Below are 20,058 nucleotides of genomic sequence, written 5' to 3'. Positions count from 1 at the left end.
CTAAACTGATATTCTTGGACTCAGTAGTTCAGTTTTCTCCACTTTGTTTAATTATGGAAATAATACAGATATATAGAAAAATGGGTAAAAAGTACAATTTCCTGTTCCAATTCATTCATATATAAATGCCAGAGGTAATTATATTCCAGATAGATTTCTATGCATTCCTAACAGATTATATTACATTTATATAGATATTATACGTATTTTATTGAGAATAGTGTCTATATTTTTCATAAATAAAATCATTCAAACTAAGTTATAATACGTATTTTTTCCCTTCTTTCAATTTTCTATATGACAATACATATAGACCTCTCTTACCCCAGTGGCTATATAGCATTCTATACTATGGATGCACCACAATTTCTTTAAACATTCCTGTCTAGGTAAATATTTAGTTGTATCCATTGTTCATGTTATAACAGAAAGGGTTCCTGTATAGACTTTTTTCTATGTGTATTTGTAGACATGAATTCATTTAGATGAAAAAATATTGGTTTTAACTTCCATTTTGCCATTAAGTTGATAATATAGAAACATTAGAATACATGTAGTATGTGCTTTTTAGTTATTATTTGTCCACTTTTTAAATTTAGTTTTGAGAGAGACTGGGAGACCCAGAATCTGAAGCAGGCTCCAGGTTCTGTTCAGCACAGAGCCTGATGTGAGGCTCTAACTCACAAGCCAGGAGGGAGATCATGACCTGAGCAGAAGTTGGACGCCCAACTGAGCCTTCCAGGCACCCCTATTTGTTCACTTTATTAATGAACTCCTAGGATAGGTGTCTTTATATACTTTTGGTTACTATGACAATACCAGCATTCTATGGCAATGTCTATTCTATGGCATAAGTCTATTGTTTTGACCATGATTTTTTAAATCTATTTACTTGATTAATAGTTGTTAGGTACCCACCATATCCTAGGCACTCAGCCAGTGACTGGAGATGGAGAGAGGAGTAAGACATAGTCCCTGCCAACAAGAAGATTATGGTAGAGTGGGACAGCTTTTTTCTGCATTTTTGAACACTTATAAAGGAATAATGTAATTTTTAACATTTATGATCCAGATGTTTTGTGTCATTTAGACGCATACAGATCTATGACCAGTTATCCTTTTTAATACTAACTATGGCAACTTAAACTTAAGAGGATAATTCATCTAGGTTATCTTCCTCATTTTCATCTGCATTAGAATTAGAATGATGTCATAAATAGTGTGGCTTTTTGGAATTCTATAGGTCATCATGGTCCAGATGACCAGCTGACTTTTTTCCATAAGCTGTTGAAACACATTATGGGAGACAATTCTAAATGTCCATTCAGTATCCATGGTAAATGAACTCCATGGAGTAGTTACATGAAAGTGTAGTAAAATATTCAGTGATTTTTGTGCTAGAAGTATTCAAGTAACACTTCTCTAGCCAAAGAGACTTACAGGGAGGTATGTAAAACCTTTAGGGAGTCTTGTTTCTCCTAATAAAAGGACAGTCATGGTTACTGCAGCCCTTCTCTACCCCTATTTCTTCTTGCCTTGAATGTGGACATTATGTCTGGAGTTTCAGCAGCCCTCATGTGACCAGCTGATGACAAAAAGTTAACTTTAAGGACTGAAGAATGGAAAGATAGAAAGTTTTTGGTTTCTTGACAAAGTCACTGAGGACCCAAACAAATGTTAAGAGTTGACTACTTTCATTTGGGAAAAAATGAAACACTGCACCTTTAGTCGTCTAAAAGTTAAACTTTTGCCATTTCCAGCTGAATTCATTGGGATTCCATTGGTTTTGGTAGTAGAGGCCTCTCACATTCATTGTGAATCAATATATAAGCTGGACCATTTCTAAATGCTCTGTCATTGTTCTGCCTATATTGTTGTTCCTATTATTTTGTTTCAAAAAGTTACTTTTCCATGCTGTAATCTAGAAACTATGGCTTAAATATCTTCCTGCTTACACTGAAATTTTGGACACTAATTAGGATTTTAATATTTTTTGGTTTTTAAAAGAAAAAAAATCCATTTTTAATATTCTCCATTGAGCCATACAGATCCTATTTCAAGTATGGTGTCAAAACTCAACAGAGCTATTAATTTCTCTCTGTAGATTCTTGACACTTTCAACTGCATTACCAATATAACCATAATGTTCTGGACAGTATAACTTTTGCTTCCTAATTTCACTCTAATGCACTAAGTAAAGAACTCACTGGTGTGTTTTTCCTCGACTATTATAGACAGCTTGTCTACTGAGGATAAGCTATTTCAAACTCTATTATAAATTCCTACAAATTCCAAGTCCACCTGAAGACTCGCAACTAAGCAGCCTCCAGATGCCCACCTTGCAGAGCCACTTTCTGACATCTAAAGAGAGTACAAGAAACCGTGTTATAGTCTGACAGGTCTCTCTAATAATTGGACTGTAACACACAAAAAAGCTGTCTTAGACTTTTACCCAACCATCAATTTTGTTTAAACACTACATTTTTACCTGGTCCAAAGGACATCTTCAGACACCCAAAACAAAAATGTAACAGATGTGCTTATTCATGCATTTTAAAATTTTACTGAACTGTAAATTTCTATGAATTTACAGAAATTCATAGAAAACATGATATGGGTAAACATTTACAAAAGACATTTAGAATAAGCACCATTGGGAAAATATCCTAGTTGTGGAGGAGTTATTTTATACTGTTCAGTTAATAACAGAATAAAATGTGGTCCTCATTTGGCCATACATGGTAAAATGAGATAGGTCTAAAACATTTGGCTCTCTTCATTAATTGGGCTCATTGAAAATGTTGCCCTATTAAATTCTGTAGTGCTTTCTTAAGATACTTGGGTAATAACTTAGATTCGTTCTTGATTTGAATGCCCATTAATTTCCTAACCTAAGGCTTTGTTATTGGCATGTGAGTCATGGTTTACTGTGATCACTTCACAGAAATATTTCCCCCCAGAGATGAAGCTGATAAAAAAAAGGAGAGTTTACCTGATTTCCTCCCATACCATGACAGTTGAATATACCCACTTTTTCATTTTCCTTGCGGCCCATGTTGTCTAAACATTGGTTGGTTTCAACATTTCTTATCTAAAGGAAACATACAAAAAGATGTCAGAAAATCTTCCTGGTGTTATCAAATTGTATATTCATAATAAGATGATACATGTTTGCAAGGAAGTTTCTCCAGAAAGAACACACAAATATTTTTCTTTTTCTACGTCTATTCTTAATTTTGTATAAATTTCTAAACTCCTACTTAAGTAAACTTGAACAGCAATGGCATTGTCATTAGCATCTAATCAAGAGGCACTCCTTGTTTATAGCATAGTAGCAGAGAACAGGGAAATATCTGCATATTACAACTTAGTCATTCATCCTCAAGTCCTTTTAAAATTAGGGCAGTTGCCAGATTCCACGCAAAAATCCATAGTCTATTCTCAAACTCCTATAGTACCATATGCAAAGGAATTGAAACAAATTGGTTAAATATTCAAATTTATGTCTTTTAGATTGCTTTACTACTAGATATTCCATCATATGTTAACAAAGATTAATTATTGTTTATTTCTATAACTAAAACATATCCATTCATCTTTTTTCATTCCTAATGCCAAACTTAATGGGAAAGAGTTGGCCTAAGAAAAGCTATTATAAAACTAACTAGTAATTTCACATTAAAAATCTCTCAAAAACAAGATTAAGTTGCCAAGTGCAAACATAAGATTCTTGGTTTACACTCAAATACTGCATTAGTTTCATAATTAACATAATGTCAATTCGTATTTGAGACACATGTAATTACAAAAGCCATTCATTGAGTTTAAAGATGCTAAAACTACTAAATCAAACACAAATGAATAATTAAAAAGGCATTTCCAATTAATGGAATGGGAATATTTTAAATTTTTCCTTTAGTCTTAACTACAAGTATGTATTTATACTTGTCCACTCTGCTTCTGAAAAATTCTTGTCTCTCTTATTAGAACATGCATATCTTACTTTTCACTCATAAATTATTTGCATACCCCTAATTAGTCATCTATGCTTTAGGTACATATTTCTTCATATTGCAATGAATAAGATCAAAAACTTCTAAAAAAGATTGACTAGGTTTATATGAATCACTTTTTTGTATGATGCAGAATGCAAAAGGCAAGTAATGGCTTCCGGAATTGGGAAAAGTGGTATGATTTGCTTTAAGGCCCCAGCCAGCAATTGAGAATAGTGGGGATTAGAATTCATACTTGGCAAAAGTTGACAGAGCTAAGCAGAAGTGTCAAGCCCTTGTTCCAATGCATTGAGATTTAGAATAGGATTACAGATGCTTTCATCAAGAACCTGAGCTGCAACACACTAGAAAGAACAGAACACACCATGAATATTAAAGAGAAAGGATATAAGCTTCAGGAAGCAAAATCATGTTCAAGTTACATACTAGTAGGTGCAGGGCTGAAATATACTCTCAATCTGATATAGGCTGGTTCAGGCACTGAAGAATACTGAGCCCCTAAGTGAAGATTAAAGGCTTCATGACCTGTAGCTTGACAAGACTGAGAAAGATAACAGTTGATAGATGATGTTTATCAGGTGGCCTAGATTTCACATAAATTCTTTACATCAAACTTTCTTGTTAACATTTCATAAGAGGCAGCCTTTTTGAGAAATAATAAAATGGTATATTATCCTACAGGTATGGAATGGTATAATACTACAACCCTTACAGGAATAAGTAGCTCACAAAATGATTAATTTACCTTTACATGTAGGCTATGCAGTCTGATTCAGAGGACCTCTGCTAGATTCATGGTACTTGAATAGTTCAGGTTAATAATTATTGGGGCAACAGGCTGAGTCATTTATAAAATTTTGTCTTTTTGCTGGACAACACAAGATTTGAAGCCATATTCAGACCTGTGCATATTCTGACAGTAGCATTTTAAAGGGACATATGAGAATGCATGTTATCCTTTTTGACAAACTAAGCACAGAACTTAAGAATGCTTCCAAAGTATTTTGTCCTCAGTAACAACCAATTATTGACCTATAGCTCACAAACCTATATGCTTCGTCTGTAACCCCGCTTATGAATGCATTTATTCAACACATATTGAGAGTATGTGCACTTCATGTAAACATATTGAAGGTGCTGAGGCTACTGAAGTGAACAAAAGTGAACATAGTCCTTTCCACCACGGAGCTTATATTTTAGAGAAGAATGTAATGCACAAATGCATTTGTCATATGTCAGAAGATCAAGAACTTCTATGAAGAACACAGGAAGGGTAGAGAAAGCAATGGAAGGAGTACTATTTTAGATAGGGGACTAGGAAAGGCCACTCTGAGAAAATGATACTTGAAAAGATACCTTAGTATACTGAGAGAGCAGCCATATTTCCATGTATGGAAGAGCATTCCAGATCGGGGGTGGGATCGGGGGAGGAGCGAGTGGATGCTCTCTGCAGCTGAGAAAAACTGAGTGAAGAAACAAGCTAGTAATGTGGCCAGGGTGTAGTTAACAATGGGCAGAGGAGAGAGGTATTCAAAACTAAATAATGTAAGAAGTAAGTTTTTAAGCATGAAGATGGCCTATTTATAGTTTTCTGTGGCTGCTGTGAGGAGAACAGCTTAGACGGAGCAAAGAGTAGAAGCAGAGAAGCACATAAGGGGACTCCTGTGGTCATGCTGGCTAGAGATGGTGGCTGTTTGAAATAGGATAGAAATAGAGGTGGACAGGTCAAACTGGGGATGTTTTTAAGATAGAACCAAGTAAGACTTGCAGTTGAACTGGATATGAGCTATGGGGGGGAAAGACATCAAGAAGCATTCCGAGGTTTTGCTTGAGCAAATGGACAAATGATGTTTCTCTTAACTGGGAACAATATTCTGAGTTCTTGCATGTTAATAAATATATCTGTGGCCTTTATATTTGAAAATTAATTTGGTATATCTGAAATCCTTGGCTCACAATCTATTTCCTCCAGTATCTTTAAATGTTATGCTATTTACTTCCAGTGTAAATAGTTGCTTTTGAAAAGTCTGATGATAATTTGGTTTTCTTTGCCTTATTCTTTTTCACAAATGTCTATTTGCCTGACTGCCAAACTGACCTTTCTTTTCTTTAAGGTTCAATAGATTTACCACAATGCATCTTAACATCATTCATTCTGGATCACTCTTCCAGATATATAGCATTCCTTTTCAACATGAAGCTTGAATTTTACTTTCAGAAAAACATTTTCTTAAATTATAGGTAGTAATGTTCATTTTGTTTTATTGCTTTGATCTTCCCCACTAGGAAATCCTATCATTTTGGATCTTATTGCTTTCTTCTATATGTCGCCTTCTATTAAAATTGGAATTATTGGGGGCTTCTGGGATTATTGACCTGTGTTGTTCAGGTTTAGCCTTCATTTCTAAATGAATACATGCTTTATAATTCTTTACTACATTTCAGACCCTCATTTCAAAGGTATTTCTAAATTTGATTTATAGCATTCTTTTCTGTATTTTATCATACAGTTTCTTTTAGTTCATTTTGAAATATTAGGTTACACTTTTACTGTCTATGGGCATGAAGTGTTGATGTCCATACATTGTTTGTAGACAGATCTTTCTCCTCCTTATCTTTTGCTTCCCCTCCTTGTTATCTTTATTCTTACTGTGGCCATCCTCTTCTCATCATTCTTGCTGGTCTTATTGTTGCATGAATCCAATTCTCCTGACCTTTTAAGAGAGAGGCTTTGATCAGAAGATCATTTCTTTCTTTTCTACTTTTGGGAGTCACCTGGCATCTTCAAACTCGTCTGTTGCCTGGTTCCCAAGTCTGCACATTCCCATGTAGTTGGTAGAGGAGGTAACTTGGCCATCAGGGGCTTTTAAATCTTCCCAGGTAATTCTAATGTGCAGCAGAGTTTAGCAACTACCATTTTGGAGGGAGGTATGCAGGGTTTTGATGTTAAATGGTTACATTACTGTTATAATTAGTTTTCCTTTCTAAACTAATTTCTTTTTCAGTGGTTCCCATCAGGAAAGCTTTTATAATATGCTTCTGCTTGGCCTCACCTTCATAGATTCTGATCCAAATGGTCTGGAATAGGACCAGGAGACAGCTTAAAACTCTGCAATTAAGGTGAGTGTATATTCAGGGTTGAAACCCCTTGCATCAAGAGAACACAGTGGAGTACTTGCTAGCTGGAGGCCTGTTTTGTGAGTCGTTTTGAAAACTCTGGGTGTTGGTGGAAAGAAAAGGTGGGGTTTATAGTAAAGTTGATTCCTTCAGTACTCAGCGGTAAAGTTGAAGGGCAGATGTTTCCAGCTGTCGGGACAGGGAATGTTTGTACAGAAGACCACTTCTAACTAACTTTACAAGTCTGACTTTCCCGTTCCTGTACTTTCCTGAAAAAGTTGAAAAAGTAGACTTCTGTTTTTTGAGATCTCCTGGTTCTGTTCCTCTCTTCTATTTTCATCTGGATTTTCCATTTCCTTTATCCTCATTGTCTCTTCCTCCTCAATTGGGCTTTATTCCTTGAAGTTTCTCCTAAGAAGGAACTTCAGCTAGTGAGTTTTAAAATTCACAACTCTCATAGTGTGTAAGCCTTTCAGACATTAGAAATGAGACTTTTCACTGACTTACAAATTGGATTGTATGAAAACACCTCTCCCAGTTTCAGCTATTATTGTCAAATTGGCCTGAGGCAATTTCAAATGAGTATCTGTTGGCACTTTGGGGGTTATATGGGTCTCATTTCCCATCAGACATCCCATTGCTTTCTTTGGATCCTCTTGCAAAGATTGGAGTTTCACATGGTCATGAAATTGACAACTTATATTTTGGAATTTGTGAGACTACCTGCCACCTAATTTGGTGGTCAGTGTTTTCTATCATAGTTTTGTCTTGTTATCCTGGATGCTGTGTTTTAATGGGAGAATTCAATGAGATTCAAATACTGTGTCACTGCTACCACTGTTTATTTTTGGATTTCTAAAATAGACTGATTTGGGGGACTTCATGAAAAGAAGCTAGTGCTTTCTAACTACTCCACAAAATGATTTGGTAGTTTCTGGACATGTAATATTACCTGTCCCTTGGGATACAGCAGGTGCTACTAAGATACAAAATAGAAACTCACGTCAAATCTGATGAAGTTGGCTAGATCTGAAATCTGGACTAGAAACAGATAGGAGGAGTCAGCAGTTTAGGACAGCTGTCAGAATGAGATGAGATGGGGTGACTACCACCACCACCTACAATAATAATAATTAGCAGTCATTATCATTGTATGTGCTATGTGCTGTTCCAAGCACTTACATGTAACAGGTAATTTAATATTTACAACCAACCTACCACCCCCATTTCATAAATGAAAATATTAAGATACAATGAAGTTAAATAATTTGCCCAAATAAGGAATTGAAAGCTATTGTAACAAAATTGGGTATTGCCCAATCCTGACATCCAGATGGGCAAGCAGTATTTATCAGAAAGGAGAGGAGAGGAAGGAGCAAGGAAAGATTGGGTTCTAGCTAACCAGAGGTAAAGGTTACAAGAGGTCATTCAGACAATGGTGAAGACACATGGAACAAGACACATGAAGGCAGGCTAGGATCAGATCTAGGGGACCAAGTCATGAATATTAGATGCCGCACTGTTGGGCTGAGGTCATGTAAATAATTTCTAGTTATGGCCAGGATGACATTAGGCATAAATAGGATAGAAAACAGAACGTCAGGAACCAGGGTATTGATAGCCAACTTAAAAAATCAAGAGAGAGGCATCATCTGGATAGAGACAATATCAAAACTTTTATGTCATTATGCCTATAAAACCCAGATTTAAAAAAAAAATCCATGCACTCTCAGAAGGCAGGTTAGTATGTTAGTTAGTACATCAGATTATTATCAAGTCAGTGAACCCAACACTATGAAGCTGCTATATTTTCTTAAAAATATAAAAATGGTCACCAGCGTGTACTGACAATCCTCATCAAGCAAATCTTACTGCAGATGATAAGGTATTGGCATACAGGCAAGTTCAATCTTTGTGCCTTAATCTTTTGAGATGCAAAAGACGATGTGATTTAGGATGAATTTGTGTGAATTTTAAATCAGAACCTTTTTAAGAACAGCCTGGGGCCTCAAAGAATGCTGTTTAAGCAAAACAGTCAATTTGAGGAAAGACCTCTGATCTCACCCCTGGTACCATATTACCTGACCACTCCAATTACTTGGTAATGCCATTAATTCTGAGAAAAAAATAGGCAGCCAACCACTGATGATCATTCGTTAGAAATTCCTTACAGATTCTGTTTTACGAACTGTATCCACATAAGTAGAGCAGGCTGGTACTTCTCAGATCTGGAAAATTCTTTTGACTCATTCTTCATGGTATGGGATAGCTTTGACTATGTGGCATAGGGCCAACATAGTTTTAACTTTAATTGTTGTCTGCTTTGAGATTCCTTTGTTTACACATCATCTTTTATTGCTTGAAAACAATTTTTAATGACATAAAATTGAGAGTATTTTTCCCACTTGTGTTTTTATGTTTGAAATCAGCAAGCCTTTTTCTAAATGTTTCTACTCAGCAGCAGCCTTGGTAATGTTCTTAGCACTCACAGTTTGTTCATTAGCTTTTGCTCCCTCTGCTGGATTGTGACAGCAAGCAACAATGAGAGCTCTTAATTCTAGAAAAGAGGCATATATACTCCCCCCTCATTCTCATACCTTTGCATTTTGAAACTAATATGTAAAATCCATTCCAAAGATAATAATCTAAACTTAAACTAGCTTTTTGCTTTAATTACTCTAACACATGCTTATCCTTCAATTGCACATTATGTTACTCATTATCATTATTTTACATATGTCAACCTCGTTTGGTTTCTCTTTACTTGTAAAGAAGAAAATAGGCACATTTGCAGTGAATTCCAGTTTAATGTTAATGTTTCCATATTATAATTGCTGCAGTGAATATGCATTTAAGTAGATTTTCTCTTTACCAAATTGTGCATAAATCAGAAGGATGAGTGCAAAAATCTATATATTTAACAAATCCAAGCTGACTGCTTATGTAGACCTGGGTTTAAAATGTCCCAATTTTAAAATTCTGAGTACATGATATATTAATCCTGGTCCACACAGACACACACACACACACAAAGAACATAGAAAATTGAATTCTATTTATTTTGGTGGATAACAAAAACATACCAAGAATACTGAGAGAATGCAGTAAATGCCTAATTGGAATACAGTTTGTGCCAATTTCTAAGTAATGCAGTTAGAATTAGTTCTAGTCTACCAGCAATGTGAAGTAAAAAATATTTTTTCATTCACTTTGTTCACAGGTGGGTGACACAACCCAACAGTCTTTAAAATTAACACCAGATGAAGAGTAACATTTATTTTCATCTGTACATAGGCATGTTCAGTTACCCTGGGTTGAAAATTAGCTACTGGATCTCAAAGAGTTTTAGAAATACAATAGTGGCCAGAGAGAATGTATAAGTTATCTACAGTGAGGCTTCCCATTGGAAAGTCAGAAGACCGTGATTCTATAAATAGATCTGATTAAGCATTTTAGCCTCTGAGTTAAGCAGTCACTGATTATACCCTGAATCCCTGCAGCCTAGCAGCTTCACATTGTCTATTGATAGTTACACAAATTTCCTTTTTAACAATATTTATAGAATATGGTACCAGTATGCAATAGCACCCTTAACCAAAGCTGCTATGGTTAAAGGATATGAAAGGAAAAAGAAGTTGTGAGGTCAGGAAGGCAATCCAAACATGTCTAAACATCTGTGAAGCAACATGCAAATGTAAATTATGAGCCCCAAGAGTTAAGTCACTAGGCTACAGAAATCTCTTCTCCCTGTTACCCCCAATACTCCAGTGTTCTATATAATTCACAATACTTTTTTTTTTCTCAAAATGCTGGCCTGTCACTGGCCCAAAAACTTGAGATGAGGAGTATGACTTTAAAATCCTATTTTTCAGTCCTATAGTATTGAAATTCGCCTTTATATTTACGAGATCAGAAATTGACATTCTAAATCTCCATAAGCTAAAGGGCTAGTTAAGAAAGAATTTAATGCTATGAAGAACTTGACTTCCTTATTCCATTATAATATGCTTACTGAGCCTAAAAGGCACATGCTTCATTAAGCTACTTAAAGGTTTTAGTTCAAAGCAATTGCACAGCTTTTAACTTCCCATTGGGAACTGCATGTAATTCATGGACTGGGTAAAGTAATATTTCAATTACCTGAGTAAAATCCAAACATAAGAAATTAAGACACTGATAAGAATAATTTTCCTAATGATTATTTTGTTGCTGATACAGGATAATGAGAAGCTGAATAACACATTTGCATCTTCTAAAACAGCTAAGAAAGTTATAAAGAATTGACAGGGAAGAGTTTATATTCACCAATATACTGCAATATTAAATAACAGGCTTTGAACAACATTGAAATGTAAAAAAAATTTAAATTCTTAAATGCCACCAATTTTATTTTCAGTGATGAGTACCTATAAGAAATAGACATATTACAAAGAAGTCATTTGTCTTGATGAGTAACTTGGATATCATTCTGAGGCCCCAACTACTTGGAAAAAAAAATACCTTCATATATAAAGAAAGATAGCTTTTTACTTTCTTCCAAAAATGGTTAATGGCTGACGGTAAGAAAGAAAAACCTTTAAGTAAATGTCTGTTGTCCATTAACAGTTCATTCCAAACTCATTATTAAAATGTCCGTCTTAAATTATGTATACATGACTATGCAAAATCAAACTGGGGAGTACTTCTTGGTAAAATTGTCCTTCTGTTTGTTTCCATGGAAACAGATGCTGGATTGCATCTCTTTAAGGCTTGTTTTAAAGTAGAAAACTACAGCACATTAATATCCCACTAAGTTTAAAACAGTACCTCTCATAGATTTTTGAATTTTTTTGGGGGGGGGTTGAAGTAGCACTTCATAGCATGCCTTTATACCTCATATAGGGCATCTTTTATTTCTCTGAATTTCATAACTATTTTTTTTCTTTCCACCTCTTCTGCCTCCATTTCAGTAGAATAGCTTAAGAGTAAAGGGCTTCAGGGGCGCCTGGGTGGCTCAGTCAGTTGGGCGCCTGACTTCGGCTCAGGTCATGATCTCACGGTTCGTGGGTTCTAGCCCCACATCGGGCTCTGTGCTGACAGCTCAGAGCCTGGTGCCTGTTTCCGATTCTGTATCTCCCTCTCTCTCTGACCCTCCCCTGCTCACACTGTCTCTGTTTCTCTCTCTCTCTCAGAAATAAATAAAAAACATTAAAAAAAAAAAAAAAAGTAAAGGGCTTCACTTATTTCACTTTGCATTCTTAGCATGTAACATAGAATACAACTATATCTCTTATTTAATGAAAGCATTTTGAATAAACTGTAATAATACAAGCTATTTTGTCTTTCTAGTTATAAGAAAAACTGAGCTTTAATGTCAGACTACCATGTATTTGAATCCTGACTTTAATAGGTAGTTCAGTGAACTATAGACAAGTCACATAAACTTTCTTTATATCAGTTTCCATTTTAAATTGGGATAATAAAACCCAGGTCATGGAGTTGAGATTTTTAAATAATGGAATTGTTAAAAAGCATGTAGCATAGTGTTTGACTAAATGAGAAAGCACTAAATGGTAGCTATAATAATTACAATAACTATTACTACTGATGCTGCTACTACTTCTTGCCAGGCATTATGCTAGATGCTTTATATCTTCAGATATCACTATAGCCCTTTATAATTACCTTCACACTGCTGACAGCAGAGAGGATACCTAGTGCCATTTGAGTTGTAAGCTATGAGGTCAGAATCTAAACCTTCCGTTGCTTGCCTCAAAGGCCTGGGATTTTTTCAGTACAACATGCTGCCTGTTTTGGATGTGTTTCAAAAACCCAGAAAGGTGCAATCTCTCTCTTTCAACCCATTTCTGTACATTAAAATATAGCCACCTGACTCATCACAGAAGACAGCTAATTCAAAATCAGTAGGTTGTACAAAGGAATTTACCCATACTATATTTTTAGTTTTTTAGCAAGTCAGTTAATTAGGTTTCCTAGATGTAGCACAGGAAACCATAAGATTGGATTTAAAAAGAATTCTTTTTAATGTTTGTTTATTTTTGAGAGGGGGAGAGAGAATGAGTGGGGAAGGGACGGAGAGAGTGGGAGACACAGAACTTGAAGCAGGCTCCAGACTCTGAGCTGTCAGCACAGAGCCCGACATGGGAACCAATCCTTGGAACTGTGAGATCATGACCTGAGCCTAAGTTGACGCCATCCAGGCGCCCCATAAAGTTGGATTTTTAACACAGAAGTAAATATCTAGGTTCTGTTTTAGAGCTTTTTCTCAGGAGTCACTCTGGTGGCCCCAGAAATCTTCCAAAAAAGTGTGCCTTACTCATATCTGTTTTGTTATATGCCCTGGTTATACCTTGTTTTAGAAAAAGTAATGTTTACTCATTAGCTGGGTCCACTGACTGCAACCAGAGAAATGCTCTACTACAAGAACAGGAACATGCCCTTCTCCTTAGGGTACAGTCAGGTTCACAACTGTTAAACTTTTCAGTAAAGAAATGAAAGTATTAGACACTGGGGATCTTCAGTAACATTAGATCATAATAACTAGCATGCAAACAGTGTTCTGGTTTAAAAATCACTCATTTTATGTAATAAATATAAATCAATAACATTAGTACTTACATGGAAATATTACATATTTGAAAACAATGGCACGAACCCCCTCCCCCCGATAAAAGCCAACAAAAATGAAAAAAAAAAAAACCCTGAGGCACAGGACTATTAACTAGACTCACACTTAGAAAGTCATACATTCACTGTTACTACACATGAATCTTTGTACTACATCATTTATTTCAAGGTTAAATAAACGTAAACTGAACGTTTCTATAAGGAGATATTTGCATGGCTGACAGACAGTGCCAGGATGTGACACAGAAAAACAGCCTTTAAAAAACAATTCAGCCAGAGATCCATTCAGTTTCAGTATTTTTTTTCTTCATTTTCTACTTAATCATAAATAAATTACGTTTATAGATTAAAGTTATAGATTTCTATTTTCAGCAAATGTACCAAAAAAGTGTTAGATTATATCCTACACATATCAGATATTCTATTATGATCCAAGAAAATGGCAAGCTCAATCTAAGGACAAACTTAATAATTATCTTCTAAGTGCATTGTATCATTGTTGTCAAAATTCTTTAATTATAACTATTAAATTAGTTTTGATTCTCAAATCTAATCCCTATTCAGTGAGAAATTAAAAACGTGGAACATAAAATTCATAAAGGTATGGTTCTTAGTTTGAGCAAGTGAATATATAATATGCTTTATAGTCATAATGAAGCCAACTGTGTATTTCTAAAGATAATATTTTAGAAAACAATGGTAAAAGGATCAATGGTTTTCAGTGGGTCTACACAGTCAACATGATTTAAATAACACTGAGATATTACTCCTCACTGATGTACAAGGAGTTTCTTAGAGACTACATGATGTGTGATATTACAGTGCCGAGTACCAAAATCGACGAGTCCAGTTAACTTCTATTAGGCCAGACAGTAATGAAATTTACAAAAATATAACTGATGTTTATCTTACTGTTTGATTTTGCCTCAGAAAATATATTTACTTTTTAAACATATTACTTATATTAACATGTAATGGATAATATCATCATTGTTTTTTTTTAAGTAGGCCCCATGCCCAGCATGGAGTCCAATGTAAAGCTTGAACTTATGACCTTAAGATCAAGAGTCAGACACTTTACAGCCCCTCTGGAAAACAGTGTGGAGGTTCCTCAGGAAACTAACAATAGAACTCCCCTAGGACCCAGCAATAGCACTGCTAGGAATTTACCCAAGGGATACAGAAATGCTGAGGCATAGGAGCACATGTACCCCAATGTTCATAGCAGCACGCTCCACAATAGCTAAAACATGGAAAGAGCCTAAGTGTCCATCAACAGACGAATGGATCAAGAAGATGTGGTTTATCTATACCATGGAATACTACATGGCAATGAGAAACAATGACATCTGGCCATGTGTAGCAACATGGATGGACCTTGAGGGTGTTATGCTGAGCGAAATAAGTCAGGCAGAGAAGGACAAATATCATATGTGTGCACGTATAGGAGGATTAGGAGGAACTTGACGGAGGAACAAGGGGGAGAAGAAGGGGAGAAATGGTGGGGGAAAGGGAGAGAGACAAACCATGAGAGACTCTTGAATGCTGACAAAAACTGAGGACTGATGGATGTGGGGGGGAGGGGGGATGGGCATGGAGGAGGACACTTGTGGGGATGAGCACTGAGTGTTATGTGGAAACTAATTTGACAATAAACTATTTGGAAAAAAAAAAAAAAGTCAGACACTTAACCAACTAAGCTACCCAGATGTTCCCAGAAACATTATTTTTAATGAATTAATAGGTTTTAAAGTTGTCAGGTTTAGTTTCAATACATGAAATAGAGTTTTATCCCACTTAAACCAATGCTCTTAGGGTTCCCAAGAAATTATAAGAGCATAAGGTCCATATGACCAAAAAGTTTCTGACCTGTTGGTAAATAAACAAGAAAATACGATTTAATCTTAAACTATCGCTTACTTTTGCAAATCCCAGTGATAAAGACCTTATGGTCCTTGAGACTATAAGTGACTTGAGAGGTTACTTAAAATAGACTTATTTAAAAACACTTAAACCATTTTATTCATAACATAAAAAAAATTGAGTTCCTTAGAAATTGCTCTATTTGCAAAATATATTTATAACTTAACCAAAATAAATAATTCATACCTCACCAAGTGAGTAATAGCGTCTTGGGATCTGGGAGTCTGGATAGATGTTTTCAAGGTACCAAGAAAAGGGCTTACACTTCAGATTTTCTCTCAGTGTTTTTCTGACTGACACATCTCCATAATCCACTTTGACAACACCTGGAATTTTTCAGAGAAACACACAAATCAGTTTGCTCTATTTTTGTTTTAGTACTGTTCCACTCTGTTTACTTTGCTATCAGTGTTTTTCCCCTCTATAATTATAATTCCATCAAATTCAATTGCATTTGCAGCTGCTACTACACTGATTTTCTTACTAGCAACCAATTAGTACATGAAATAGATCTCAAAAACAGATTTTCCTTTGGTTATGACTTTTCAAATGCAAATATTTATTACCAAGTACTTACACTTCTTAGACTGAATAATTAATCAAATAAGTGTAAATTGATATTAATTTAACATCTCATAATCAAAGCTTAACTGAGCTGTGTGATAATGTAGCTGCTTCTCTTTATTAAAAATGCCAAACCTCATATTTTCGTAGTATCTTTTACTTACCACCATAGATTTCATGATAGTTATATAGATATGATCCTCACAATAAACACTTCTGTGTGCTCCCTTTCTCTTTCCTTGAACTTTTACTCTAGGTCTGTCAGAGACCTGATTTTTTTCTGTATTATTTAATTAATTAATTAATGTAAGCCAGATCAAATTCTTAGATAAGTTAGTAAATAGATAAGAGGCTAACATAAACAAATGGCTTATACTCACATATGTACATTAAAAATGCTTAATTTCACTTCATGTAACAGCACAATGTGAAATTAAAATGAATATTTTCATTAATCATAAAAAATGCTTTCTAGTTGATAATTAAAAACAACAATGCTAATTTTACATAAAAAGAAATCACAGTGGTATTATTTGCTTATTACTATCAATATTAAAAATGATTTGACTGAAATAAATGATGAGAAGATTACATTTCTTATTTTGAAAAGGATTCTGTTTAACCTGTTTCTTGAAGACAAATAAGCAACCAGATTTGGGCACAAACGCTTGCACAAACACGGCCCAGTACTTAGTATATACTGTCCCCATTAAGCAGCAAAAATCTAACAATCCTTCTATAAAATAATGAATAATTTTTTAGATCATCCAAATGTTTGTAACTATTGTCATTATTTGAGTCACTGTATTCAAGAGGCAACACTCTTGAAGTTCATCACCTGTTAGTTTCCCACCCCCCGTCCCCATTGATCTTCAAAAATTCTTCAGAATTTCTGTTTTTCCATAATTAAATGCCTTAGTATTGTTAGAAGGCATTCTGATGATGCTTAAGCAGCCAAACCATTTCCTTTTAAAAGACAATATTGATTTTTCTAGCTGGTGTTTGGATGGAAAACAACAAGGTCTTTGGGCTTTTTAAATACATAAATATTTGCTTTCAAAATAATTCTATTCAGAACTTCCAATCTGGAGAGTAACCTTCAAAGAGAGAGGCTGGAAAACATTTACAAAATAGATCACTACAAGAATTCTCTTTGTGTTAAGTGCTACATCAATTGCAATGATCTAATAAACAGTCTTGAAAATCATATAAAGAGATGCTATTGGACCCAAAAAAAGAAAGGGAGCACTATAGCTTCAGAGGACTTAATTCGACCATCAGTTTTACTGTTCTGTTTCATTTTTGAAGTGGGTAAATTTAATTAAGGTAGTTTATTTATCTATCAGTATCCTTCCTTTTCCATCATATTAAAATGTAGTAGTAGTCCTGGCTCCAGAATTTTTTTCTAGGAGGCTTTAAAATTTTTTTCTTAATGTTAATTTATTTTTGAGAGAGAGAGAGAGACAGAGAGTGAGTGGGGGAGAGCAGAAAGAGAGGGAGACAGAGAATCAAGAGCAGGCTCAAGGCTTTGGGCTGTCAGCACAGAGCCCACAGGGGTTTGAACCCACGGACCATGAGATCATGACCTGAGACAAAGTTGGATACTTAACCAACTGAACCACCCAGGCACTCCTTTCCTAGAAGGGTTTTATGAGCAGTATTCTGATTAAAAAGGAGTTTGAAGATTCAGTTACATATGTTTTACATTAGAGAAATGTTAATTGCCTACATCAAATTTGGCAAAGATTTGGTTGTTGGATACTGTCAGATACTCTTAGGAGAAGCTAAAACCTTCTCACATTACCACCTCTAAACCACCCCTTGGCATTGCCACTACAACATAGGTTTTGTCTTAGTCCTAGATGATAACTTTAAATTACTGTTAGAAATGCACAAAAATACTATGGGATTATATTAATATTTTGCTGAGGATAGCTTTTTCCCCCTCTGTTTTTACCCACAAAGAAACCAGAAATTATAAGAGTTAGTATCCAAAATACATGAAGAACCTATGCAACTCAATAGCCAAAAAAACCAATCCAATTAAAAAACATGAAAAAGATATGAACAGACATTTCTCTGAAGACCTGCAGATGGCCAACAGACAGATGAAAAGGGATGCTTATCATCATTTACCATGATGATAAGAGAAATCCAAATCAAAATTATAATGAGCTATCACAACTGTCAAAAACACAAAACTGTTGACAAGGATGGGGAGAAAAAGGAACCCTCTTGCAGTATTGATGGGAGTGAAAACTGATGGAGCCAGTGTGGAAAACAGTATGGAGTTTCCTTAAAAAGTTAAAAAAAAAGAAATACCTTACAATCTGCTAATCACACTACTGGGTATTCACCAAAAGAATATGAAAATACTAATTCAAAGGGATAGATGCACCTCTTTGTTTATAGCAGCATTATTTACAATAGCCAAATTAGGAAAGCAGACAAGTGTCCATTGATAGATGAATAAAGATGTGATCTATATATCACAATTACACACACACACACGCGCACACACACATGCATATATATATATATATACGTGCATATATATATGTATATATATATACGTGCATATACATATATATAATTCAGCCACAGAAAAGAATGAAATCCTGCCATTTGCAGTGACCTGGATAGAGCTAGAGAGTATAATGCTAGGCAAAATAAGTCAGTCAGAGAAAAACAAATATCATATGATTTCACTCATATGTGGAATTTAAGAAACAAACCAAATGAGCAAAGGAAAAAAGAGAGAGAGAGAGAGAGAAACCAAGAAAAAGACTCTTAACTATAGAGAACAAACCCCATGGTTACCAGAAGGGAGATTAATGGGGAGTGGATGAAATAGGTGATAGGGATTAAGAACTACATTGGTCATGATGAGCACTGGGTGAGGTCTGGAATTGTTGAATCACTGTATATACACCTGAAACCAATATAACACGGTATGTTAACCATACTGGAAATAAAACTAAAACTAAAAATTATTCATTAAGCCCTTTAAAAAAGTGAGATATTATATGAAACACAGCAGTGGTCACCCAAAATTCATATATTTTTCCACATTTCCCAGTCCTTGCAGTTATTAGGCAAGGACATTGACTAGTCCTGGGGAATAAACAATAGGGGAAAGGTACAAATGTCACTTCTTGTCCTAAAGACAGGAGACCAGGTATGACACCCTCCAGCTCTTTTTTTTTTCCTCTACTATAGGAGCTGAGGAGGCCTTGTACCACAGTGGGCATGGCTACAAGATGGTGAGGCCTTTATTAGCCTGTGTCAATGAAAGACTGTGAAGTAGAGCCTGAATTATTCAGTTCCATGGCTTGAATTGATCCCTCTCTCCCATCATCTGGGGTCATTGTTCTATCCCTCTATCTGCTTTAGTCATTCTCCACTTGTTTCCCAAACTCTTATCTGCAACCCAAACCTCTCCAAAGTACTTTATCCAATTATTTACCCAACAATTTCACCGGGATCTAAATAGGCATCCCAAATTTGTCATGTCCAAAATAGTCCTCTTGATTTTCCAACTTCATTCATCTCCAGTGTTCTCCATTTCAACAATTACCACAAATGTCCAGCCATTTTCTCAGGGCAAAGACATAAGAGTAATTATCTCTAACTCACACACACACACTCAGTTCATTAGCAATTCCTATTTGTTCTACACTCACAGTATGTCTTCAGCCACTCAAAACTCCCTTTTGCCATCCTGGTTGCAATAATCTGTCATCTCTTACCTGAACTAGCATTGAAACAGGTGACATCTTGCATTTCTCCATCTATCCTTTATTCACTATTGCCG

At 35.3% G+C, this 20,058-nt stretch overlaps 1 protein-coding gene across 1 annotated transcript in view; it reads right to left on the bottom strand.

The window, feature by feature from the left end:
• The window catches only part of LOC120223708 (polypeptide N-acetylgalactosaminyltransferase 13), a 223,089-nt gene that overhangs the window by 39,497 nt on the left and 163,534 nt on the right, over positions 1-20,058 (bottom strand). Inside the window, exons 8-9 of the mRNA XM_039221941.1 lie at positions 15,867-16,006; positions 2,993-3,091 (exon numbers count right to left, since the gene is read on the bottom strand). Coding sequence (XP_039077872.1) covers positions 2,993-3,091; positions 15,867-16,006 — 239 coding nt within the window. The remainder of the gene's footprint in view (positions 1-2,992; positions 3,092-15,866; positions 16,007-20,058) is intronic.

The sequence above is a fragment of the Hyaena hyaena genome, unplaced genomic scaffold (genome assembly GCF_003009895.1).
Source record: "Hyaena hyaena isolate Hyena2069 unplaced genomic scaffold, ASM300989v1 scaffold_1032, whole genome shotgun sequence".
Classification (NCBI taxonomy): domain Eukaryota; kingdom Metazoa; phylum Chordata; class Mammalia; order Carnivora; family Hyaenidae; genus Hyaena; species Hyaena hyaena.
This window is presented reverse-complemented; position numbering and strand designations above follow the sequence as displayed.